Source organism: Aquarana catesbeiana, linkage group LG01, assembly GCF_042186555.1.
Source record: "Aquarana catesbeiana isolate 2022-GZ linkage group LG01, ASM4218655v1, whole genome shotgun sequence".
NCBI lineage: Eukaryota > Metazoa > Chordata > Amphibia > Anura > Ranidae > Aquarana > Aquarana catesbeiana.
In genome coordinates this window covers 221,745,151-221,768,508 of record NC_133324.1, presented here as the reverse complement: position 1 = coordinate 221,768,508, position 23,358 = coordinate 221,745,151, and the positions used below count along the sequence as shown (strand labels likewise).

The 23,358-nt window shown below is 42.2% G+C and overlaps 1 protein-coding gene across 4 annotated transcripts in view; it reads left to right on the top strand.

The window, feature by feature from the left end:
* AIFM3 (AIF family member 3) overlaps window positions 1-23,358 on the top strand; it is a 148,573-nt gene that overhangs the window by 55,683 nt on the left and 69,532 nt on the right. For all 4 annotated transcript variants that reach the window (XM_073625177.1, XM_073625172.1, XM_073625164.1 and 1 more), the window contains exons 5-10: window positions 711-820; window positions 1,755-1,799; window positions 2,643-2,739; window positions 2,821-2,933; window positions 5,084-5,170; window positions 18,244-18,335. In XM_073625177.1, the coding sequence (XP_073481278.1) occupies window positions 711-820; window positions 1,755-1,799; window positions 2,643-2,739; window positions 2,821-2,933; window positions 5,084-5,170; window positions 18,244-18,335 (544 nt within the window). The remainder of the gene's footprint in view (window positions 1-710; window positions 821-1,754; window positions 1,800-2,642; window positions 2,740-2,820; window positions 2,934-5,083; window positions 5,171-18,243; window positions 18,336-23,358) is intronic.

Below are 23,358 nucleotides of genomic sequence, written 5' to 3'. Positions count from 1 at the left end.
TTTATGGAATAATGTGTAGACTCAGTGGGGTTCAAATACTCAAAGGAGTAGAGAATGTTCACTTAGCAAAGTGAATACTGTTGCTTAAATCATCCAATCACATTCAAGGCACAGTCCTGCTTTTTTTTATTTCCCTGTGCTCAATTGGGCATTTAAAAAGAACAGAGCCTTGTTGTATCCTTCTGTCTCTGCCTACTTTTTACATTTGCCTGGTTGGCAAAGAAGATCTTTACAGAAATTAAACTCTGTGTGCAAAGCACTGCCACCGAAACTTTCTTACCTAAATTTTGCCAGTAATTGGTGGCTTAATCAGCCTTCAAACAAGCCTATGAAAGGATCACACAAAATAAAGTGACCTTGTAGCAGGAGCAGGCGCCCTGGTGCGACACAGTGTTCCTTAATGTTTATCTTGATAATAGCCTCCCCATCCTCCAAACATCAAGGCTTCAAATATTTAGAAATTAAAATGACCCAAGGCCTGTACTGATATTGGTTGGATGTTCTCACATAGGTAAAAACAAAAGGAAATTAGCTGGAAGCTAATAGGGAAATTGCTGTTAATTAGCTTACCTTTGGATGAGTAATGAACCTATATACAGCCTTTCCCTTGATACAAAATACTTCCATAATTCTCACTGTAATTTTCAAATCACTGCCAGTATCATTTGTTATGTCACTATGATTACTGTAAAGTAATTTTTCTTCCACAGGTGTACTTTCTAGAGGAAGAGTACGTTGTCCATGGCATGGAGCATGTTTTAATATTGCGACTGGTGATATAGAAGATTTCCCAGGATTGGATGGTTTGCCAAAATTCCAGGTAAATTCTACAAAAACATGATGCCATTAAATGAGTTCAGTAGATCATCTCGAGTGATGTGTATTAATGTAAATAATGACACAGCTACTATTAAACTAATACTGCAGTTAACAGTTCAAATAGACATTTGTGTACAAAAGTAGTTGGTATGTACCTGCCTATCAGTGTCTTTTTTGTCGTATTAAACAAGTCCCTCATTTTATCATGCTAAATACATGCCGACAACAGAGAAAATAAACCCAGAGGGACTAGAACAAAAATTGATCAATACCTCAAGTTGATTCTGTATCAGCTGAGGAATGGCTGATACATTAATCCTAATGTTAATTTTATTGAACAGGAATGAGCAGATTCAGCAGCCATTTAAGAATAGTGTCGTAAATGAAATATGTAGTCACTGCAATCTTAGTGAGAAAAAAAATCCAATGTATAATTAAGGTAATAGTATAAACATATAAAGGTAACTTTATGATCTCTTGATACAAACGAAATATAGCCTCAAATGTTTTGGCTGTCCGATGTTCAATAAATTAGCTGAATTCACCTCAACATAAATAAGCTAAGAAAAATATAGTGTCTTGCTGCTTTACAAGATTAAGGCCAAATGAAGAGTCACTTGAGACTGGTTTCAGGCATTTAGAATTCTATGCGCCCAATAAATGAATTACAGTTTTTAGTATGATAATGTAGTACTGAAAAACATGTGGACAAGCTGTTTACCATTGGCTGTTCATGAAATAAAACCACACCAGAACATTTGAGTTTTAAAGTGCTCACACACACCAAATGTTCAAGGGCTCAATTATGTTTTGGGAAATCTAGAAATAATTGATTAGAAATTATTATGCATTATGTTTGAAGCCTTAAAAAAAACATGCACATCCTAATTTTACAATGATGAATTATTTGCTTTTCCTAATATTATGCTTTATAGGTTAAAATAGAGAAGGAAAGAGTATACATTCGTGCCAGTAAACAGGTAAGTGACTTTGTGAAATTTAATTAAAAACTTTAACTTATATAGTTCCTGTCTATATAATATGAGGCATAAATGGTCTCTAATCTGGTGCCCAATATTTTCTATAAACTTCCTAAAGACAACTGAATTAAGGTTATGTATGAACGATTGTCATGATAATGTATTGAAAGGGTGCTTCTTGCTTATATGCATATACAACATTTAATTGTGATATATCCAAAACTAAACAGGCCACACCATGAATTATGTGAGGGTTACAGGTATTATAGTTTCAATAGGATAGCAAAACTCTTTCTATGAGTATGACTATAGAAAGAATCTAAAACCTCCATACACTATTTCTGTATGGGGGGAGCCATATAGTGGCCCACCTCTAAAAAGAGCTAATTGGAAGAAATGTACTGCTCTCTGAAAATGCTAATTTTTTTATCGTCCCTAGGTTAATTGCAATTAAAGGGCACCACGTGGCATTTTCACTTGTTTATATTGATTTTTGTGGCTGATAAAGATAGGTATGCTTCTAGACAGCTTTTCTATGGGCGCAATAATTGCAGATGTCCCTGACACATATACTGCACAGTATATGATAAAACAGTGATACTTGCAAGCAATAATTGCAGAGGACCCTAACACATACAGTATACTGTATATGATACAATAATACGTGTTCTATAGAAACTTAGGTATCCTCCTAACAGGGCCTGATTCCAAGTCCAAATCATGGCTGTCCAATAAGGCCTATTTTTTTTATAGTTCCATAATACATACTTCTTTAGTGTTGCACATTTTTTTTTGTTTTTAACAAACTGTGTATTTATTTATTTTTTTGCTTGCTTCTTCAAGGCTTTACAGTCACAAAGAAGGACCAAAGTTATGGCTAAATGTATTGCACTGAGTAATTATAGTACAGCAATTACTAATATTCTCATAATTGGAGCAGGTAAAATAATATTTCAGATGGCTCCTTTCTTGCCATGAGTAAGGGTGATTAAATGCTTACAAAGTTTATTTTACCTTCCAGGGCCAGCTGGATTAGTGTGTGCAGAAACATTAAGACAGGAGGGATTCTCAGATAGGATTGTAATGTGTACTACAGAGAAGTATCTGCCATATGATCGCTCCAAACTAAGCAAAGTATGTATATCCAATGCCAATATGATATGTGTGAACCTTAATAACCATTAAATGCATATGTATATAAGGAAAGCCAATAAACTTTGGAAGCTATAACTAAAAAGGCGGGCGGAGCGCAGATGGCTAGTCACCATTGTTGCCTGTGGTCTCCCTACAGATGATCTTTCCACATACTAACTTATTATTCCTTGTCCTGCTCTGTATCTGTGTGTATCTTGGTAGATGCATGACTTTGCTTGCTCAAGTTAGTGCCTCCAGAAAAGAGAACACAAAGCAGCACAGCGGTGACATCACCTAATTTTAATCCAGATTTTCTGAAACTAGCAGTCACAGGCAGCAGTGGCTTAATCTCACACTGCAGATATACAGCTATGAAGCTGCCTAGTGAAGATGAGCTTGGGCATCCTCTGAACTCATCTGTATCTAAAAATGAAATTATGGTGATGTCATTGCTCTTATACGGATATGTGCCCATATTTAGTAAATGGCGCTGACTAGGCATCCTCATATACCAGGAAATACACTGCTATTTTTCAGAAGAAATTCCAGGCAAAAGGTACTTTTTTAGGGTACTGCCACAATTAGTATTCTAATGTTTCCTGTTTTTTTAAAAAAAAAAACTTAGCAAATCTTAGCTAGCAAATTTTAGTTCAGTTACACTTTAAAGCTGAGTTCCACCCAAAAGTGGAATTTTTAGGCACTTCTTGCCTCCTTACATGGCACATTTGCATTGTCATTTTTTTGGGGGGGGAGTGGGTACCCCTTTTTTACAGGTACTTCCTGCCCCACTTGCTTCTTCCATCTTCTGGCCGCCTAGGCGACTCCTCCTCTCCCCCTAGGCGGCCCCTCCCTCTCTGCAATCTTCTAAGGAAGAAACAGGGAGAGGGAGGCGCCGACCTGAGTGTAGTATTAAAATGATGACTTTAATAGGATAAGATTAAAAACACTTACAAGATGATATTAGATGCATGCTCGTCAAAGTAAAGTGCAGTCCTGGCATTCTGCATGGCTCTGCAGGTCCCACCGCTGTTCTGGATAGCTGGGAAGGATTGGGCAGCTGGCTGGAATAGATCACAGTGTTTCTCCAGGAACCAGGAAGTTCCACACTGACCAGCGTGGACTGTGGAACAGGAAATGATGTCACCAGCGACTGTGGAGCTTCCTGGTTCCTGGGGAAACACTGTGATCCATTCCAGCCAGCTGCCCAATCCTTTCCAGCTATCCGGAACAGCGGTGGGACCCCCAGAGCCATGTGGAATGCTAAGACTGCATTTTACTTTGACAAGCATGCATTTTCTATCATCTTAGAAGTGTTTTTAATCTTATCCTATTAAAGTCATCAGTTTAATACTACATTCAGGTTGGCGCCTCCCTCTCCCCGTTTCTTCCTTACATGTCTGGAGTTCTGGACACACTCTGAAGGATGGCTGCCTTCCCTTTTAACCCTTAATACCACTTTCTTTTTGAACCACCCAACCTATGGATACATCGCCATCCAGCTATTACAGCCACAGACTATACCCCTAAGGATTACTCCATTTGGAGCACCAGATAACACTGACTATACTGCTCTCTGCAATCTTCTGGGACACATCACAGGTCCCAGAAGATTTTCTGGCCACTAGTAGAGTGCAGCACGAATTGTTCATGCGCAGTGTGCGCCCGACCGTGAAGCCGCAAGCTGTCATAGCAGGGTGCCCACAGTTGCTATAATGGCGGAGGAGGGGGGGAGGAGCGGGGCCTCAGCCGGCCGCATTGCTGGACCATGGGACAGATGATTGTCTGTTTATTAAAAGTCAGCAGCTGCACTTTTTGTAGCTGCTGACTTTTAATAAACTGAAAAACAAGTGGAACTCTGCTTTAAGGTAGAGAAATAACAGTTTTGTGCAGTTTTAGGTGACCTGAATTTAAACAGCATCTCTAGGTGAACTGAACTAGTGAAATTCTTGGGTAAGCTGGTAGTGCTAAGAGCAACTGTGCTCGAAGCAGAACACAGCCATAATTGTATTACTTATTTGCTGTGGTTGGTGTGATTCTGATTCCAGGAATCAGGATCCATTACCTATAGTTTTATTTGTTTTACTTTGGGGTCACCTGTCTGCTTTAGAGACATTTATATATGCTACTATACCGTTTTCTTATATTTGCAGTCAATGGATTCTCAGGCAGAACAGATTTTCCTAAGATCCAAGGAATTTTTCCACACGTACGATATTGAAGTGCTAACTGAGACACAGGTAAGGAGTTTGCATGAGATAGATTACTTTTTTTTTTTTTTTTTTTAATATATATTTTAAATATAGTGAGGAAGGAATGCTATGCCATAAGCTAAAACCATTATTATTATATGGCTAACTGAGAGAGAAAAAAAAAACAATAAATTATAAGATTCTCGTGTTTATGAGTTCAAATAGGAAATTTGGAGGCCAAATCAGTGGTTAATAAAGAATATGTTTATTTGAATAACTTAACTAACTTTTTGAGGTTTATTTTCAAATCAAAGGTGTTATATGTTAAAACTTGATAAAAATAGCCGGACATACAGTGGGGACGGAAAGCATTCAGACCCCCTTAAATGTTCCACTCTTTGTTATATTGCAGCCATTTGCTAAAATCATTTAAGTTCATTTTTTTTCCTCATTAATGTACACACAGCACCCCATATTGACAGAAAAACACAGAATTGTTGACATTTTTGCAGATTTATTAAAAAAGAAAAACTGAAATATCACATGGTCCTAAGTATTCAGACCCTTTGCTGTGACACTCATATATTTAACTCAGGTGCTGTCCATTTCTTCTGATCATCCTTGAGATGGTTCTACACCTGCATTTGAGTCCAGCTGCGTTTGATTATACTGATTGGACTTGATTAGGAAAGCCACACACCTGTCTATATAAGACCTTACAGCTCACAGTGCATGTCAGAGCAAATGAGAATCATGAAGTCAAAGGAACTGCCTGAAGAGCTCAGAGAGAGAATTGTGTCAAGGCACTGATCTGGCCAAGGTTACAAAAAAATTCTGCTGCACTTAAGGTTCCTAAGAGCATAGTGGCCTCCATAATCCTTTTTTTTTTTTTTAAATTCTGTTTATTGTTTTTTCTTTTTTATATCATACAACAATGGGCTCGTCCAAGGGACCGTGCCCATAAGGTCAACATGACCTCATGTCTATCTAACAAAGACCAACTATCTAACAGTCATTCCCTCCCCCCCTTCCCCACCCCTTTGAACCACAGCTCGACATATTATCATACTTCCATACAGCACTTTTCATGATATGTACTCCCTGTTCCCCCTGTGACAGAAATTATAACATTCAGTTTCTCTAATATCCAGATGTATTTTTAGACATTAAGTGATTAGGACCTTCTGGCATCTATTGTCCAACACAGGATATCACTTTGCTTAAATTAAATTACAGTAGATTACAGTAAATTATTTCCCCATTAACCCACCGTGCTATTGGATTTAAACCACGCTTGCCACACCCTATCAAATTTTTTCATGCATCCTCTGGCCTCGTATGTTGCTTTATAATATGGGAGCATGGCATTTACCAGGCCTTTCCAGGCAGCAAAACTCGGTGCTTTAGATTTTTTCCACTCCAAGAGAATGGCTTTCTTACCATAGAAAAACAAGACAGTTAGCATTGTTCGCATGGCCCTTGAGGGTACAAAAAATGTGGTCAGCGTCAGCTGGAGAATAAGAGCATCTCCAGCATTCCGCCGACACCATGGAAAAAATCTTATTCAGTCTAGCAGGCGTGTAGTAGCTTCTATGAAGGAATTTAAACTGAATCAGCCTGTCTCTCGCCGATACTAGATGTTTAAATGGCTGTGTCCATAAATCATCCCAGTCCTCTCCCTGCACTTCTGGGACTTCCTCCTCCCATTTTTCTCTGCATCTAGACATCGCTTTTGGTGTTACCTTAAAAAGTTCCTTATAAGTATTTGAGAGAGGTTTGACCAGATCCACGTCTGACAACATAGCTTCGAGAGACGAGGGCACGGATTCCACCCTCTCCTCGCGAAACTGCATCTGATATGCATGACGAATTTGCAAAAACCTAAATAGATAGGAGTTTGAGAGATCATGCCTAGACTGTAGTTGTGGAAAAGTTAAGAGTTCACCATACATTGTAATATCCCCCAGCGTTTTTATACCTTTAATTGCCCAGATCATGGGATCCGGTAAGTTATAAAATTGTGTTAACCTTGGGTTCATCCATATGGGAGTTGACGGCGACACTCCCCCATAACTAGGACATGCTAATTTAACTGCTGTTTCCCAGGCCTTAATAGTGGCCTTCATTGTCAAAGTCAAGGGTAACTCAGACCTGGATCCCCTATAGAGAGCAAACTTGAGACTTTCATAGGATCCCAAGTGTGCCGCCTCCAGCACCATAGCTGCGTCTCCATCTTCAATCGTCAGCCACCTGTGAGCAAAGACCATCTGTCCCGCTATGTAGTACTTTTGCCAATCTGGCAATGCCAGACCTCCCTGCTCTCCTGGTTCCTGCAACACCTTATACCCAATTCTTGGAGGCTTAGGGGCCCAAAGGAAGGACGATATAATACTGTCCAGCCTCCGAAAATATGATTTCGGAACCCAGACAGGTGCATGCCTTAGAAAATACAGTACCACCGGGAGAAATTTCATTTTCAGTAGGCTGATACGGCCTATTAATGATAGCGGGAGTTTTGTCCATGTCAGCACCCTCTGCTTTAACAACGTTACCAGGGGTAACAGGTTGAGAGATATGTAATCTCGAATGTTCGCTGTGATCTGTATGCCAAGGTACTTAATGGAGGAAACCCACTCCAACTGCAAGTCAGGATCTGCATCTGCTCTAGCCCCCGGGTCTATCGGTAGGACTGATGACTTATTCCAATTTACTTTTAGACCTGAAAACATTGCAAAGCGATTAATAATTTCTAATGCTGCTCTCAAGGATTCCCTGGGGTCATCCAAAAAGAGCAGCATGTCATCTGCGTAAAGTGCCAAGGTTTCCTTTATGGTGCCTACCCGAATGGATTTTATTGCGCTGGCTGATCTCAGTGCAACTGCCAGAGGTTCCAGTGCAATGGCAAACAGAAAGGGGAATAGCGGGCACCCCTGCCTAGTTCCCCTACCCACTTCAAAAAAATCCGAGGTGGAGGTTCCCAATCTGATTGCTACTTTTGGATGATTATACAGCATGGCCACCCATCTCCTAAAGTAGGGCCCAAATCCCATAATCTCCAGGACCTTAAACATAAAGGCCCAATCCACTGAGTCGAAGGCCTTTTCAAAATCAATAGATACTACTATTCTGGTTCCAGGGGTCATTGAGTGCACTTGTAAATGAGTAAATAATCTCCTTAAGTTAGTGTCTGTCGACTTCCCCGGCATAAAGCCGGTTTGATCAATGTTGATGATCGAGGGGAGTACTGTAGCCAACCTCATGGCCAATACTTTAGTCAGAATTTTAAGGTCTGTATTTAATAATGCTATAGGCCGATACGAGGCACATTCCTGTGGGTCTTTCCCTGGCTTTAGCAAAAGGACCATATATGCCTCTAACATGGAATCAGGCAGGGCGTTATGTTCATGACAATAAGCCAGTAGTGTGTTAATTCTCGGGGCCAGGACCTCCACGTTTGCCTTATAGAAGTCTGCTGGAAACCCGTCTGGGCCAGGAGCTTTATTTGGGGGAAATGAAAAAATTGCCTGTTCAATTTCCTTTTTGGTAATTTTAGCCTCCAGTGTATTCCTGTCCGCTTCGGTAAGTTTTGGTATTGGCAAGCCCTCAAGTAAGAAGTCTAAATCAGTCTGGTCATAAGTGGGGATTGGAGAGTAGAGAGAGGAATAGAACCGGGCAAATTCCTGCATAATCTGTTCTGGTTCACTAAGTATGGACCCCCCTTGGGTTTTAATGAGTGGAATATTTGTAATCTGTCGAGAGTCAGCGACCAACATGGCCAGCAGTTTCCCGTTTTTATCTCCCTCTGCGAAGACCGTCTGTGCCCCTTTAACCATTTCTACCCGGGCCTGTCCCGTAAAATGTAGTGAAATGGACCGTCTTGCTTCCAGCAAGGCATCATAGGATGTTCTTGTAGAGGAACCCGCATGGGCTTCTGCAGCTTCTCTTTCTTTATTCTCTAGAATTTCTATCTCTTCTCTATCCTGCTTACGTGTTGTTTTGATGGCTGAGATAAATTCCCCCTTGTCACTGCCTTGAAGGCATCCCATACCACAGGAGGTTCCGCCGAGTCAACATTGGAGGACCAATATGTATTCATGGCCTCAGTTACCTGGGCGGAAACTTGCTCATTCTGTATCCAGCCGAGTGAAAGCCTCCATCCCCCTCCCCTGGGTCCCGAACCAAGGATCAGAGTAACAGCTAGGGGACTGTGATCAGTCAGACCACCAGCTAAATATTCTGTGCCTTTCACCAATGGTAGCAAGAGATTATTCCCGAAAGCAAGATCAATCCTTGCTGCAGATCTATGAGCCGTTGACACGTGTGAATAGCATCTATTAGTTGGATGCCTCCAACGCCATAACTCCGTGAGACCGGCCACAGATTGCCATCCATTCAGATCACTGGAGCTTCCCCTAGATGGGTTAGAGCTATCCAATGCTGCATCAAGAACCGCATTGAAGTCCCCCAAAACCACCACAGGAAAGTGAGAATAGGGTGCTAATTTAGGCAAGAGGTCATATAATATTTTAGCCTGAAATGGAGGAGGTAGTGTAAACATTTATTACCACGATAGTTTTATGACATATATCTAGGACTACTGCTGCATAGCGACCATTTGGATCTGTGAATACTTGATGTATCGTGCAAGAGAGATTTTTGCATATCAAGATGGAAACACCCCTAGCAAACGTGGAATAGGTTGAGTGTATTGCCCTTTGAATCCATGGTTTGCGCAAAGAGAGAATTCTACTGCCATCCAGGTGTGTTTCCTGTAGCAGTATTATATGTGGGCGGATCTGTTTAATGTATTGGAATATGGAGGCCCTCTTAAGTTTGTGGTTCATGCCTCGGACATTCCAAGACACAATCTTAACCTCCGCCATCATTGTATCTACCACCGTCTGTCATCAATCGGATGTTTATCCATATAGGGGGGTCACCCCAACATATCTTATCCATCACTACTGTACAAGAATTTAAAATAAAACAAGAAACCCTATGTCGAGCTGTGGTTGCAAAACTTCCCCCCCTGCTTTTATACCAGAAACAGAACACCCCAGTCCAGTATATAGCTTATTCCCTAAACAAAACAGCAGCAAAGAAAAAAACTTGCGGTGACCTCCCGCCGCGGCAATCGAAAGTTCGGCAGCTCTTTAACTGGTCTTTTAGCACCTCCACACACTCCTACTGTAATAGTTAGAGTCCATTAGGGAATTTTCCATAAGGACTACGTGAATTCCTATCCCACAGTACATGTGAATTATTCAGGATATGCTGGTAAGAGAAAACAACTTGTATTAGATGAAAAAAAAAAAAAAAAAAAAAAAAAAAATTAAAAATCTTTTCCCTCTCAAAAACGGGAGTCTCTGAATAGAGATACAAAATCACCCCTTTTAACTCTACAAGGGATGCAGAACATGTGCGTCAACAATTTAACTGTGGTCAGCAGTACCATACAGAATTTCCATCCGCACTGTACCCCCCATAGCATAAATTATAATAGTAATAAAAAATAAATTGGGGGTGTCAATGAGAGTTACTAGATGTTAGGGATTCCTTGAAGGGGAATATGAGCCGTCATGCCAAGTTATGGTGGTGTAAAGCTCAACAGATCCATGCTTCCTCATCATTTCTCATGAGTATGGACTCCACAAAATATAGCCGAAAACAAAAATTCCCAGGAAAAATTGAAAATATGAAAAGGGAAAAGAAAATATAACATGAATGAGAAAGAAAAAATGAGAAGAAAAACAAAAGCCGATTTCACAAGGCCTCACCCCGTATCTTTCACTTCAGGAGGACGATATCTTCGTATATTCAGCGTGTTAAAGTTCCTTGTCCATCCATTCACTGGCCTCCTCTGGATTCTCAAAAAATTTCACCGATCCCTTATGCTGGATCCTGAGTTTGCTAGGATATATCATACTGTATTTGACTTCTTTTTCTCTCAGGCGTCTTCTGACTTTATTGAAGGATCTGCGTTTTTGCTGAGTCGCAGCTGAGAAATCTGGAAACAGCATTATACGTGTGTTGTCATGCTTCAGTTCCTGTGTCCGCCTGGCCTGCATCAGGATCATGTCACGATCACGGAAGTTTAAGAAGCGGACCAGGAATGGTCTGGGGAAAGCCCCTGGGGGTCTGTTGCCCGTCGGAACCCTGTGCGCTCTTTCAACCACATATGTTGGGGGCATATCTGGCATATCTAGCAATTGTTTAAAGAAATGTTCAGCAAACTGTGCAGGCCTTTCCCCCTCAGCTCCCTCAGGGAGACCCACCACTCTTACATTGTTCCTCCTCTGGCGGTCTTCTGCATCTATGGTTTTGTGCTGAAGGGATCTGACCTGATCTCTAAGCTCTGCAATTTGCGCTCCATAATCATGTGAAGTGTCCTCTATGTCTGAGACACGTGTCTCCACGGTGGTTAGTCGGCCTCGGATCTTATCCAGATCATGCCTGATTAGATTGCACTCTGATGAGAGATGATCAATGCGCCCCATGAGCTCTGCTTTGCTAGCGTTAATTGCCTCAAGAATCGGCCTTGTGATAGCTTCTGCGTCCACTGCAGGGTTCAGCTCACCTGCTCCCTCCATCCCCCCTGCACTCTCCGTGTGAGCCATCTTACCAGGATGTGTCTTGGCGCGCTGCTCTTTCGGAGAGGAAGACAAGATGGCGGGGGCGGGGCCAGGCGCCGTGTCCTTAGTGGAGCGCTTCTGCCGCTGATCTGGCGTTGCCTTGCCGGACTTTTTCGAGGTTGAAGAGGGCATCCCCACGTTCAGCGTTCTCTCCCCCACCAGATCTGAGGTTTGTGGGTCAGAATATGTGCTCTGTAGCTGCAGATGATGAGCAGGAGAGCGGAGCTGTGGAGAGGTGCGTCCTGCCTCGATCACATCCGGCCGGAAGTCGGCCTCCATAATCCTTAAATGGAAGATGTTTGGGATGACCAGAACCCTTCCTAGAGCTGGCCGTCCGGCCAAACTGAGCTATCGGGGGAGAAGAGCCTTGGTGAGAGAGGTAAAGAAGAAACCAAAGATCATTGTGGCTGAGCTCCAGAGATGCAGTCAGAGATGGGAGAAAGTTGTAGAAAGGCAAGCATCACTGCAGTCCTCCACCAGTCAGGGCTTTATGGCAGAGTGGCCCGACGTAAGCCTCTCCTCAGTGCAAGACACATGAAAGCCTGCATGGAGTTTGCTAAAAAACACCTGAAGGACTCCAAGATGGTAAGAAATAAGATTCTCTGGTCTGATGAGACCAAGATAGAACTTTTTGGCTTTAATTCTAAGCGGTATGTGTGGAGAAAACTGCTCATCACCTGTCTAATACAGTCCCAACGGTGAAGCATGGTGGTGGCAGCATCTTGCTGTGGGAGTGTTTTTCAGCTGCAGGGACAGGATGACTGGCTGCAATTGAGAGAAAGATGAATGCGGCCAAGTACAGGGATATCCTGGAGGAAAACCTTCTCCAGAGTGCTCAGGACCTCAGACGGTGCCGAAGGTTTACCTTCCAACAAGACAATGACCCTAAGCACACAGCTAAAATAACGAAGGGGTGGCTTCACAACAACTCCATGACTGTTCTTGAATGGCCCAGCCAGAGCCATGACTTAAACCCAATTGAGCATCTCTGGAGAGACCTAAAAAGGCTTTCCACCAACATTTACCATCCAACCTGACAGAACTGGAGAGGATCTGCAAGGAGGAATGGCAGAGGATCCCCAAATCCAGGTGTGAAAAACTTGTTGCATCTTTCCCAAAAAGACTCATGGCTGTATTAGATCAAAAGGGTGCTTCTACTAAATACTGAGCAAAGGGTCTGAATACTTAGGACCATGTGATATTTCAGTTTTTCTTTTTTAATAAATCTGCAAAAATGTCAACAATTCTGTATTTTTCTGTCAACATGGGGGGCTGTGTGTACTTTAATGAGGAAAAAAATGAACTTAAATGATTTTAGCAAATGGTTGCAATATAACAGAGTGAAAAATTTAAGGGGGTCTGAATACTTTCCGTCCCCACTGTATATATACAGTATCTCACAAAAGTGAGTACACCCCTCATATTTTTGTAAATATTTTATTATATCTTTTCATGTGACAACACTGAAAAAAGGACACTTTGCTACAATGTAAAGTAGTGAGTGTACAGCTTGTATAACAGTGTAAATTTGCTGTCCCCTCAAAATAACTCAACACTCATTAATGTCTAAACCGCTGGCAACAAAAGTGAGTACATCCCTAAGTGAAAATGCTGAAATTGGGTGCAATTAGCCGTTTTCCATCCCCGGTGTCATGTGACTTGTTAGTGTTACAAGGTATCAGGTGTGAATGAGGAGCAGGTGTGTTAAATTTGGTATTATCACTTTCTCTCTCTCATACTGGTCACTGGAAGTTCAACATGGCACCTCATGGCAAAGAACTCTCTGAGGATCCGAAAAAAAGAATCGTTGCTCTACATAAAGATGGCCTAGGCTATCGGAAGATTGCCAAGACCCTGAAACTGAGCTGCAGCACAGTGGCCAAGACCATACAGCGATTTAACATTACAGGTTCCACTCAGAACAGGCCTCGCATTGGTCAACCAAAGAAGTTGAGTGCACATGCTCAGCTTTCTATCCAGAGGTTGTCTTTTGGAAATAGATGTATGAGTGCTGCCAGCATTGCTGCAGAGGTTGAAGGGTTAGGGGGGGTCAGCCTGTCAGTGCTCAGATAATACGCCACACACTGCATCAAATTGGTCTGCATGGCTGTCATCCCAGAAGAAAGCTTCTTCTAAAGATGATGCACAAGAAAGCCCGCAAACAGTTTGCTGAAGACAAGCAGACTAAGGACATGGATTACTGGAACCATGTCCTTTGGTCTGATGAGACCAGGATAAACCTATTTGGTTCAGATGATGTCAAGCATGTGTGGCAGCAACTAGGTGAGGAGTACAAAGACAAGTGTGTCTTTCCTACAGTCAAGCATGGTGGTGGGAGTGCATTGGTCTGGGGCTGCATGAGTGCTGCCGGCACTGGGAGCCACAGTTCATTGAGGGAACCACAAATGCCAACATGTACTGTGACATACTGAAGAGCATGATTCTCTCCAAAGGGAGGGAATCATGCTCTTCAGTATGTCACAGTACATGTTGGCATTTGTGGTTCCCTCAATGAACTGTGGCTCCCAGTGCCGGGCAGTATTCTAACATGATAACGACCCCAAACACACCCCCAAGACGACCACTGCCTTGCTAAAGAAGCTGAGGGTAAAGGTGATGGGCTGGCCAAGCATTTCTCCAGACCTAAACCCTATTGAGCATCTGTGGAGCATCCTCAAACGGAAAGTAGAGGAGTGCAAGGTCTCTAACATCCACCAGCTCTGTGATGTCATCGTGGGGGAGTGGAAGAGGACTCCATTGGCAACCTGTGAAGCTCTGGTGAATTCCATCCTCAAGAGGATTACGGCAGCGCTGGAAAAAAATGGTGGCCACAAAAAATATTGACACTTTGGGCCCAATGTGGACATTTTCACTTAGAGATGTGTATTCACTTTTGTTGCCAGCGGTTTAGACATTAATAGCTGTGTGTTGAGTTATTTTGAGGGGACAGCAAATTTACACTATTATACAAGTTGTACACTCACTAGTTTACATTCTAGCAAACTGTCATTTCTTCAGTGTTGTCACATGAAAAGATATAATAAAATATTTACAAAAATGTGAGGGGTGTACTCACCTTAGTGAGCTACTGTGTGTGTGTGTGTGTATGTGTGTGTATGTGTGTGTATATATATATATATATATATATATATATATATATATATATATATATATATATATATATATATATACCTAGTGCCTTGAAAAGGTATTCATACCCCTTGAAATAAATGATAAATGGTTTTCAACATTTTTTACAAATAAATATCTGAAAAGTATGGCGTGCATTTGTATTCAGCCCCCCAGAGTCAGTACTTTGTAGAACCACCTTTTGCTGTAATTACAGCTGCAAGTCTTTTTGGGGATGTCTCTACCAGCTTTGCACATCTAGAGAGTGAAATTTTTGCAAATTCTTCTTTGCAAAATAGCTAAAGCTCACTCAGACTGGATGGAGAGCATCTGTGAACAGCAATTTTCAAGTCTTGCCACAGCTTCTCAATTGGATTTAGGTCTGGACTTTGACTAGACCATTCTAACACGTGAATATGCTTTGATCTTAACCATTCCATTGTAGCTCTGGCTGTATGTTTAGGGTCATTGTCCTGCTAGAAGGTAACCCTCCACCCCAGTCTCAAGCCTTTTGCAGACTCTAACAGGTTTTCTTCTAAGATTGCGCTGTATTTGGCTCCACCCATCTTCCCATCAACTCTGGCCAGCTTCCCTGTCCCTATTGAAGAAAAGCATCCCCACAACATAATGCTGTCACCACCATGTTTCATGGTGGGGATGGTGTGCTCAGGGTGCTGTGCAGTGTTAGTTTTCCACCACACATATCGTTTTTGCTTTTAGGCCAAAAAGTAAAATTTTGGTCTCATCTGACCAGAGCAACTTCTTCCACATGTTTGCTGTGTCCCCCACATGGCTTCTCGTAAACTGCAAACAGAACATCTTATGGCTTTCCTTCAACAATGGTTTTCTTCTTGCCACTCTTCCATAAAGGCCAGATTTGTGGAGTGCACGACTAATAGTTGTCCTGTGGACAGATTCTCCCACCTGAGCTGTGGATCTCTGCAGCTCCTCCAGAGTTACCATGGGCCTCTTGGCTGCTTCTCTGATTAATGCTCTCCTTGCCAGGCCTGTTAGTTTAGGTGGACAGCCATGTCTTGGTAGGTTTGCAGTTGTGTCATAGTCTTTCCATTTTCAGATGATGGATTGAACAGTGCTCCGTGAGATGCTCTTTTATGTTTTTAAGTTTGTTTTTTTATAACCTAACCCTGCTTTAAACTTCTCCACAATGTTATCCCTGACCTGTCTGGTGTGTTCCTTGGCCTTCATGATGCTGTTTGTTCACTGAGGTTCTCTAACAAACCTCTGAGAGCTTCACAGAACAGCTGTATTTATACTGAGATTATATTACACACAGGTGGACTCTATTTACTAAATAGGTGACTTCTAAAGGCAATTGGTTCCACTAGATTTTAGTTAGGGGTATCAGAGTAAAGGGGGCTGAATACAAATGCACGCCACACTTTTCAGATATTTATTTGTAAAAAAATTTGAAAACCATTTATTATTTTCCTTCCACTTCACAATTATGTGCCACTTTGTGTTGGTCTATCACATAAAATCCCAATAAAATACATTTACGATTATGATCACTTTTTCAAGGCACCGTATAAGAGTTAGAGGTTAGGTTGAATTAAGATATATCTATATTTAAAATTAACTGTTATTGGCTGACTCTGTTTTATGTTATTATCTCCCAAAGTTCTAACACAAAATTATTATATTCCATACAAAATATTTGACCTTCAGGCTGCTAGATTATTGATCTAGCAGCAAGCTTTAAAATGGAATTCCGGGCTAGTACATGTAACTATGCTTAAAACTGTGTCCATGCCTAATCTATTCTAACTACTTTTAAAAGGAAGATGCTTATACTTACCTACTCTCAGAGTACTCAAGTCCGGTCACATGATCTCCCCAATGGACATACTATCTACCCAGTAGCAGAAAGATGTGTATACTATTTTCCGAGTGCTCCGGTCCAGTCATGTGATTGGCTCTTCTCTCTCAGCTAGCAGCCGAGGAGGAGGGACAGCCGAAAATGGGTTTACTATGGACCACCCATTTTCGGCTGTCCCTCCTCCCATCTGAAGCAGCTGCTAGTTGAGAGAGAAGAGCCAATCACATGACTGGACCGGAGCACTCGGAGAATAGTATACACATCTTTCTGCTATGGGGTAGATAGTATAGGAGTTAGGAGGGAGGAGACGTTTTATGCTTAGATAGATCTAGCCTGGACTTCCACTTTTGAAGGAAATGTGTGAGGAAAACATTTAATCTTCCATGCATTGAAAAAATATAAATAAGGATTGCATTGAGCTATTAGACTGTCTCATACTTACTGATTCAGGCAAAAGACCAACTAAGCTTCAATTCCATACTTACTAGACCAATGCCTATTTGAACCCTCAGTTTAAATCAACTAAATACATTCCAAGTTTTGTTTTGATGCACCTGGAATGTCTTTAGCTGATTTAAACAGAAAGTTCACCTCGTCTTACTGTGTCCAACCTGTTTAACTTCCCCTGCAGCTATGAAGCTAGCATATTCACCTCAAAACCCACAAACCTGGCAGACTCTAATGCCGCGTATACACGACCGGACTTTACGGCATACTTTGCCCGGCGGACTTTTCGACGGACTTTACGACGGACTTTCCGAATGAACGGACTTGCCTACACACGATCAACCAAAGTCCAACGGATTCGTATGTGATGACGTACGACCGGACTAAAACAAGGAAGTTCATAGCCAGTAGCCAATAGCTGCCCTAGCGTCAGTTTTTGTTCGTCGGACTAGCATACAGATGAGCGGACTTTTCGACCGGACTCGAGTCCGTCGGATAGATTTGAAACATGTTTCAAATCTAAGTCCGTCAAACTTTTGAGAAAACAAAGTCCACTGGAGCCCACACACGATCGAATTGTCAGACGAAATCCGGTACGCCGGACCAAGTATACCGTAAAGTCCGATCGTGTGTACGTGGCATAAGATGCAAATAACATACCTTTCCCATTACACAGTATGTTCCCTCTCTTCTAGGAGAACCTATTTAGTCACACACATGGCCAAAGTGATGGTGATGGAAAAGGTGCTTGGATATGGAGCCCAGTGACAACTGCTACATTTGCTACCTGATATATTCGATGCCATTGATTTTCACTAAATGGTATAGGAGATAAGCTAATTTGCCAGTTAGCATCACTCAAAACTTAGGAAAAAGAAAACAGCTCTGCTATTTGGAAAGGCTATATAAATGTGTTACACTATTATTTAAATTTAAGTTCCTAATGCAGCAGCATAGCATAGTAAAAAATATTTATGTTACCCTTTCACCATAGTGAGCAATCATGTTAGCTATTGACTGGTAATTTAAAGTTCTTCTCTGCATTCTAAATTCACATTGTACAGAAATGATTTCAGGTTGTCAACGTGGACACAAAGAACAAGACAGTTGTTTTTAAGGATGGATTTAGAATGGAATACAACAAGCTGCTTATTGCTACTGGAAGCACGTGAGTATTCTATAAATTTCTTTTGATTATATTTTGCAAGTAACAGTGGTGTAGTAATTCATGCACTAGACAAACCTGATGCAGGTGGTAAGCTTTACAATGCAGTTGCAAAGTCCACTAACCAGTGTGCAGTATTACCAACTGGTAATCAGCTGCCAGGTAGTGCATAGCAAATCCACCTAATTACAGTGATGTCAGTATTCATTTTCTACACTGCTGTAGTCCGCAAAGTGAATGTTACATATTAGATTTTTATCAGATTAAATGGAGCCCCTAATCAAGTTATTCAATATTTATTTTTCATTAGGTAATAATGTAAGCATTTATGCAATGTAAGAAGATGTCCCAGTCAAACTTTACTATTCTTTTTTTTTCAGCAGAGTACCTCAAAGTTCTTAACATGTTTATATAGGCTTTTAAATGTAAAATAAAATAAATAAATTAAATTAAAATGACACAAATATTATTTTCTTCTAATGGTATAAGACTAAGCGACTGTTCAGAAATTTCCTCCCAGTTGCTATGCATTTTTGTTTTTCAGTTAAAAAGTATTGCCATTAGTTTATATGCAGTATACTAAATTAATACTAGATGTTAAGAAGCAGCACATAGTTCCAGTAATAGATTCCCCGTCCCCATCTGTGTATTTGTGAGGGAGAGGTGAACAGTGCAAGTCTATGTACCAAGGAGGGAGAGGAGAGCAATGTGAGTCTATGTATCAAGGAGCAAGAGGAGAGCAGTGTGGGTCTATGTATCGGGGAGGGAGAACAGAGCAGTGTGGGTCTTTGTATCACAGATGGATAGGTGGGGAGTGTAGGTCTGTGTACTGAGGAGCCCTAAACATGTTCCTGGAGGTGGCTGTAGAGTAAGTGGGTGCTGAAGTGACCACCCGCTGGAGACCGAAATGACTCAGAACAATGGATATATCATCAGCACACCAGGGAGTTCCATAAAAGGGTCCAATGCTTTATTGAATGATCACATCACAGAAAAGACTATGACGGCTTGGAGCCACACAGGACCCCTTCATTAGTTGCATACCTGATAAAGGGGTCCTGTGTGGCTCCGAAACAATGTTTTCTTTTGTGTTATGTGATTGTTCACAAAAGTGTCTGATCCTTTTATGGAGTTCCATGGTGTGTTGATGACACACCCATTGCTCTGTGTCTATGTATGTCTATGTATCGGAGAGGGAGAGGTGAGGAGTGCGGGACTATTTTTCAGGGAGGGAGCTGAGAGCATTGTGGATCTATCCAGGAGGGGGAGGCGAGCAGTGTGGGTCTATGTACTAGGTAGAGGGAGTTGAGTAGCGCGGGTCTATGCAGCAGGGAAGGAGAGATGAGAAATGGGGGGTCTATAAAGCAGGAAGGGGAAAGTTGAGCATTGTGAGTCCATAAACTGGGCAGGAAGAAGTGAGTAGTGAGTAATGATAGATTTTACATGTCAATGGTGGAAAAGTAAGAGGGCTGTTGACAGTAGAGAGCAGTAGGGATCTGTGTACCAGTGAATACAAAGGCAGAAGAGACTTATGCAACCAGGTTTTCACATCATCACACTGCTGTGAAGTACAAAATGATATGCAGACAGCCTCAGTGACATCTAGGAACTAGTCTTGCAATGCACGAAGTTGCACTATACCTAATGTGATGGAGATGGAGACCTATCACCCAATACTGCTGTTCCTGAGAAAATAAAAAATATCTGTGTAGTCTTACTCTGCATTGACATATTATTAGATACATGGTAAATACGAGTTCCAACTTGTAAATAGCATGTGCCTTGAGCTGGTAGTTCAAACTTAGACAAATTAGTGAAAAAAATTAAACAAGGTCAGCATGTCGTATTTGTCATCAATCCTATGGCCTGTGTAACGCTACCCCTGTAGGAGCTGCTGGTTTTAACTGGTTCTCCCCCAAACAGCACAAATACCACCAGCCACCCCTTACACTCTGGCTCCAATAAACAGTCACAGGGGTCATCCTTTTGTAGTTAATTGCAAGAATAACTTGTAATTGGAGAGAGTTTGGGAATGGGATGCTCAAAAAAAAACTCATCAGTAGCCTGTAATTGGAGGACGGTCTTCTAGCAGTAGTGGTGATAGTTAATAGTGAACAGTTTAAGGCCCCACTGCTTTGGAGCATGGGGCAAGAATTTGGGCATCTGGTTACCCTGTGCCAGTGTGCAACATTCGGTACCCAGTGCAGTATACAGCAATCAGCCTCAGGGTTTAACCTAAAGTCCCCTGGACAGCTGCCTCCTTTCAGCTTCCTCCAGATGCAACCCAGTGTCATGGCTGAGCCCTTCCTTCTCAAAGCTGGCCGCTCAGTTGTCGGCTAATTGCCAGCTTCTAGGTCTCCACAGTGACTCACCTGTTGATGATATCCTGCTTGTCAGTCCTGCCTACTTAAGCCATCCAGTGCAGATGATCTCTGCCTTCGCCTTGATCACATCTCTAGAGACGCTCTCCTGTGTTCCTGTTAAAGACTTGCTTGGCTGACATTCCTTCTGGCTCCAGATCCTGCTTGCTCTTCTACTACGCTCATCTCCGGCTCCCTGACGTTTTGGGTTGTCTGACTATCCGTTCCAGTTCCTGAACTCTGGCTATGTTTTGACTACGTTTACTCTGTTTACCTTTTTTTTAAATTATTATTAACCGCTTGCCGGCCAGGCGGCGCGGCTCTCGTTTTGGGAGGCCGTCATATGACGCCCTCACCTTCTCGGCCCACCAGGGGGCGCGCGCGCCGTGTCACTGGGGACTCGATGCGTGTACCCGGCGGCCGCGATGTCCACCGGGCACCTGCGATTGTAACACATTAGGACCGTGGATCTGTGTGTGTAAACAGAGGAGAGGAGACCGATGGTGTGTTCCCAGTACAGAGGAACACCGATCGGTCTCCTCTGCTTGTGAATCCCCTCCCCCTACAGTTAGAATCACTCCCTAGGAACATAATTAACCCCTTGATCACCCCCTAGTGTTAACCCTTTCCCTGCCAGTCACATTTATACAGTAATCCATGCATTTTTATAGCACGGATCGCTGTATAAATGTGAATGGTCCCAAAAATGTGTCCAATATGTCAGCCGCAATACTAAAAATCGCAGATCGCCGCCATTACTAGTAAAAAAAAAATAATAATAAAAATGCTATAAATCTATCCTCTATTTTGTAGACGCTATAACTTTTGTGCAAACCAATCAATATACGCTTATTGTGATTTTTTTTTTTTACCAAAAATATATAGAAGAATACATATCGGCCTAAACTGAGGAAAAAATTTGTTTTAAAAAAAAAAATGGATATTTATTATAGCAAAAATTAAAAAATATTGCGTAGGAGGGTGATGTGTGGAAAACTGCATTTAATACAAGAACAGGCCATTATGAGTACCTCGTAATGCCTTTTGGCCTTTGTAACGCCCCGGCAAATTTCCAGAAATTTATTAAGGATGTCCTCTGAGATTTGTTGCAGTTATGTGTGGTGGTTTATCTCGACGATATCTTCATATTTTCCAAGTCCCTGAAGAGCCACCACACAGATGTCTGTCGTGTGCTTCAGAAACTAAGAGAGAACAATCTCTATTGTAAAATGGAGAAGTGTAAATTCCATCGTGAACAGATTAAATTTCTGGGTTATGTAACTTCCACTGCTGGTTTTTTGATGGACCCAGAGAAACTTTCAGCAGTTCTACAGTGGCCCTGACCCATGGGTTTAAGATCTCTGTAGCGTTTGCTTGGCTTTGCCAACTATTATCGGAAGTTTATTCATAACTTCTTGTCTCTGGCCAAGCCCCTGACTGATATGACCAGAAAGGATGGTAACCCACAGAGTTGGTCTCCGGAATCCATTAAGGCCTTTGAGAGTCTCAAGGCTGCCTTTGTTTCTGCTCCTGTCTTGGAAAATCCTGATTCTACATTACCTTTTATCCTTTAGGTTGATGCTTCTGAGACTGGAGTTGGCGCCCTTCTGTCTCAATGTCTTACCTCTGAGAGTGCTATGCATCCTTGTGGCTACTTTTTCAAGAAATTGTCACCTGCAGAGTGCAATTACGAGATTGTTGACAGAGAGCTGTTGGCGATCATTTTAGCCCTGAAAGAATGGAGACATCTCCTCGAAGGTACCACTGTGTCGATTCTCATTCTTACTGACCATAAGAATCTCACATTCTTGTCTGAGGCTAAACGCCCTTCTCCCAGAAGGGTAGGATGGGCTCTTTTCCTGTCTAGTTTCAATTACATTGTCTCATTCTTACCCAGTTCTAAGAATGTAAGGGCCAATGCTTTGTCACGACAATTTTCTTCAACTTCCAAGATGGAGTGGGTTCCAGTTCCTGTGATTCCTCCTGATCGTATTCTGGCTACGGTTCGCACCAGTCTCACTTCTCCTTTGGGTGATGGGCTGCTCAGGTCCATGCTCCCCCTGAGAAACCTTGTGACTGCTGCTTTCTCCCAGTGAGTCTCCATACTGCCATGTTCCAGACTTACCATTCTCCCAAGGCTGCTGGCCACCCTGGGAAGAATCAACTCTTTTGGTGGCCTAGTCTACGTGCTGATGTAACCGCCTTCCTGTTCCCTGTTTGCTCAGAGTAAGACTGTCAGAAACCATGAACCAGACCGAGACAGAAGTACAGTAAAATCGCACTTATTTATTAATAATAATAAAAAGGTAAATAGAGTAAGTGTAGTCAAAGCATAGCCAGAGTTCAGTAACCAAATCGAGTAGTCAGCCAAGCCAGAGTTCAGTAACCAGATCAGGTAATCAGCCAAGCCAGAAGTCAGGGATCCAAGTAGAGGAACAGCAAGCAGGATAAGGAGCCAGAAGGGATGTCAGCAAAGCCAGTCTTTAAACAGGAATGCAGGAGATGGTTTCTTGAGATGTGACCAAGGCGAAGCAGGAATAAAGTGAGCTGGAGATCTTTAAGTAGGCGGGACTGATGAGCAGATCCACAACAGCAGGTTAACTGTGGAGAGAGATGAGAGCTGGCGATTAGCCGACAGCTGAGCGGCCAACTCAGAGAAGGAAGGG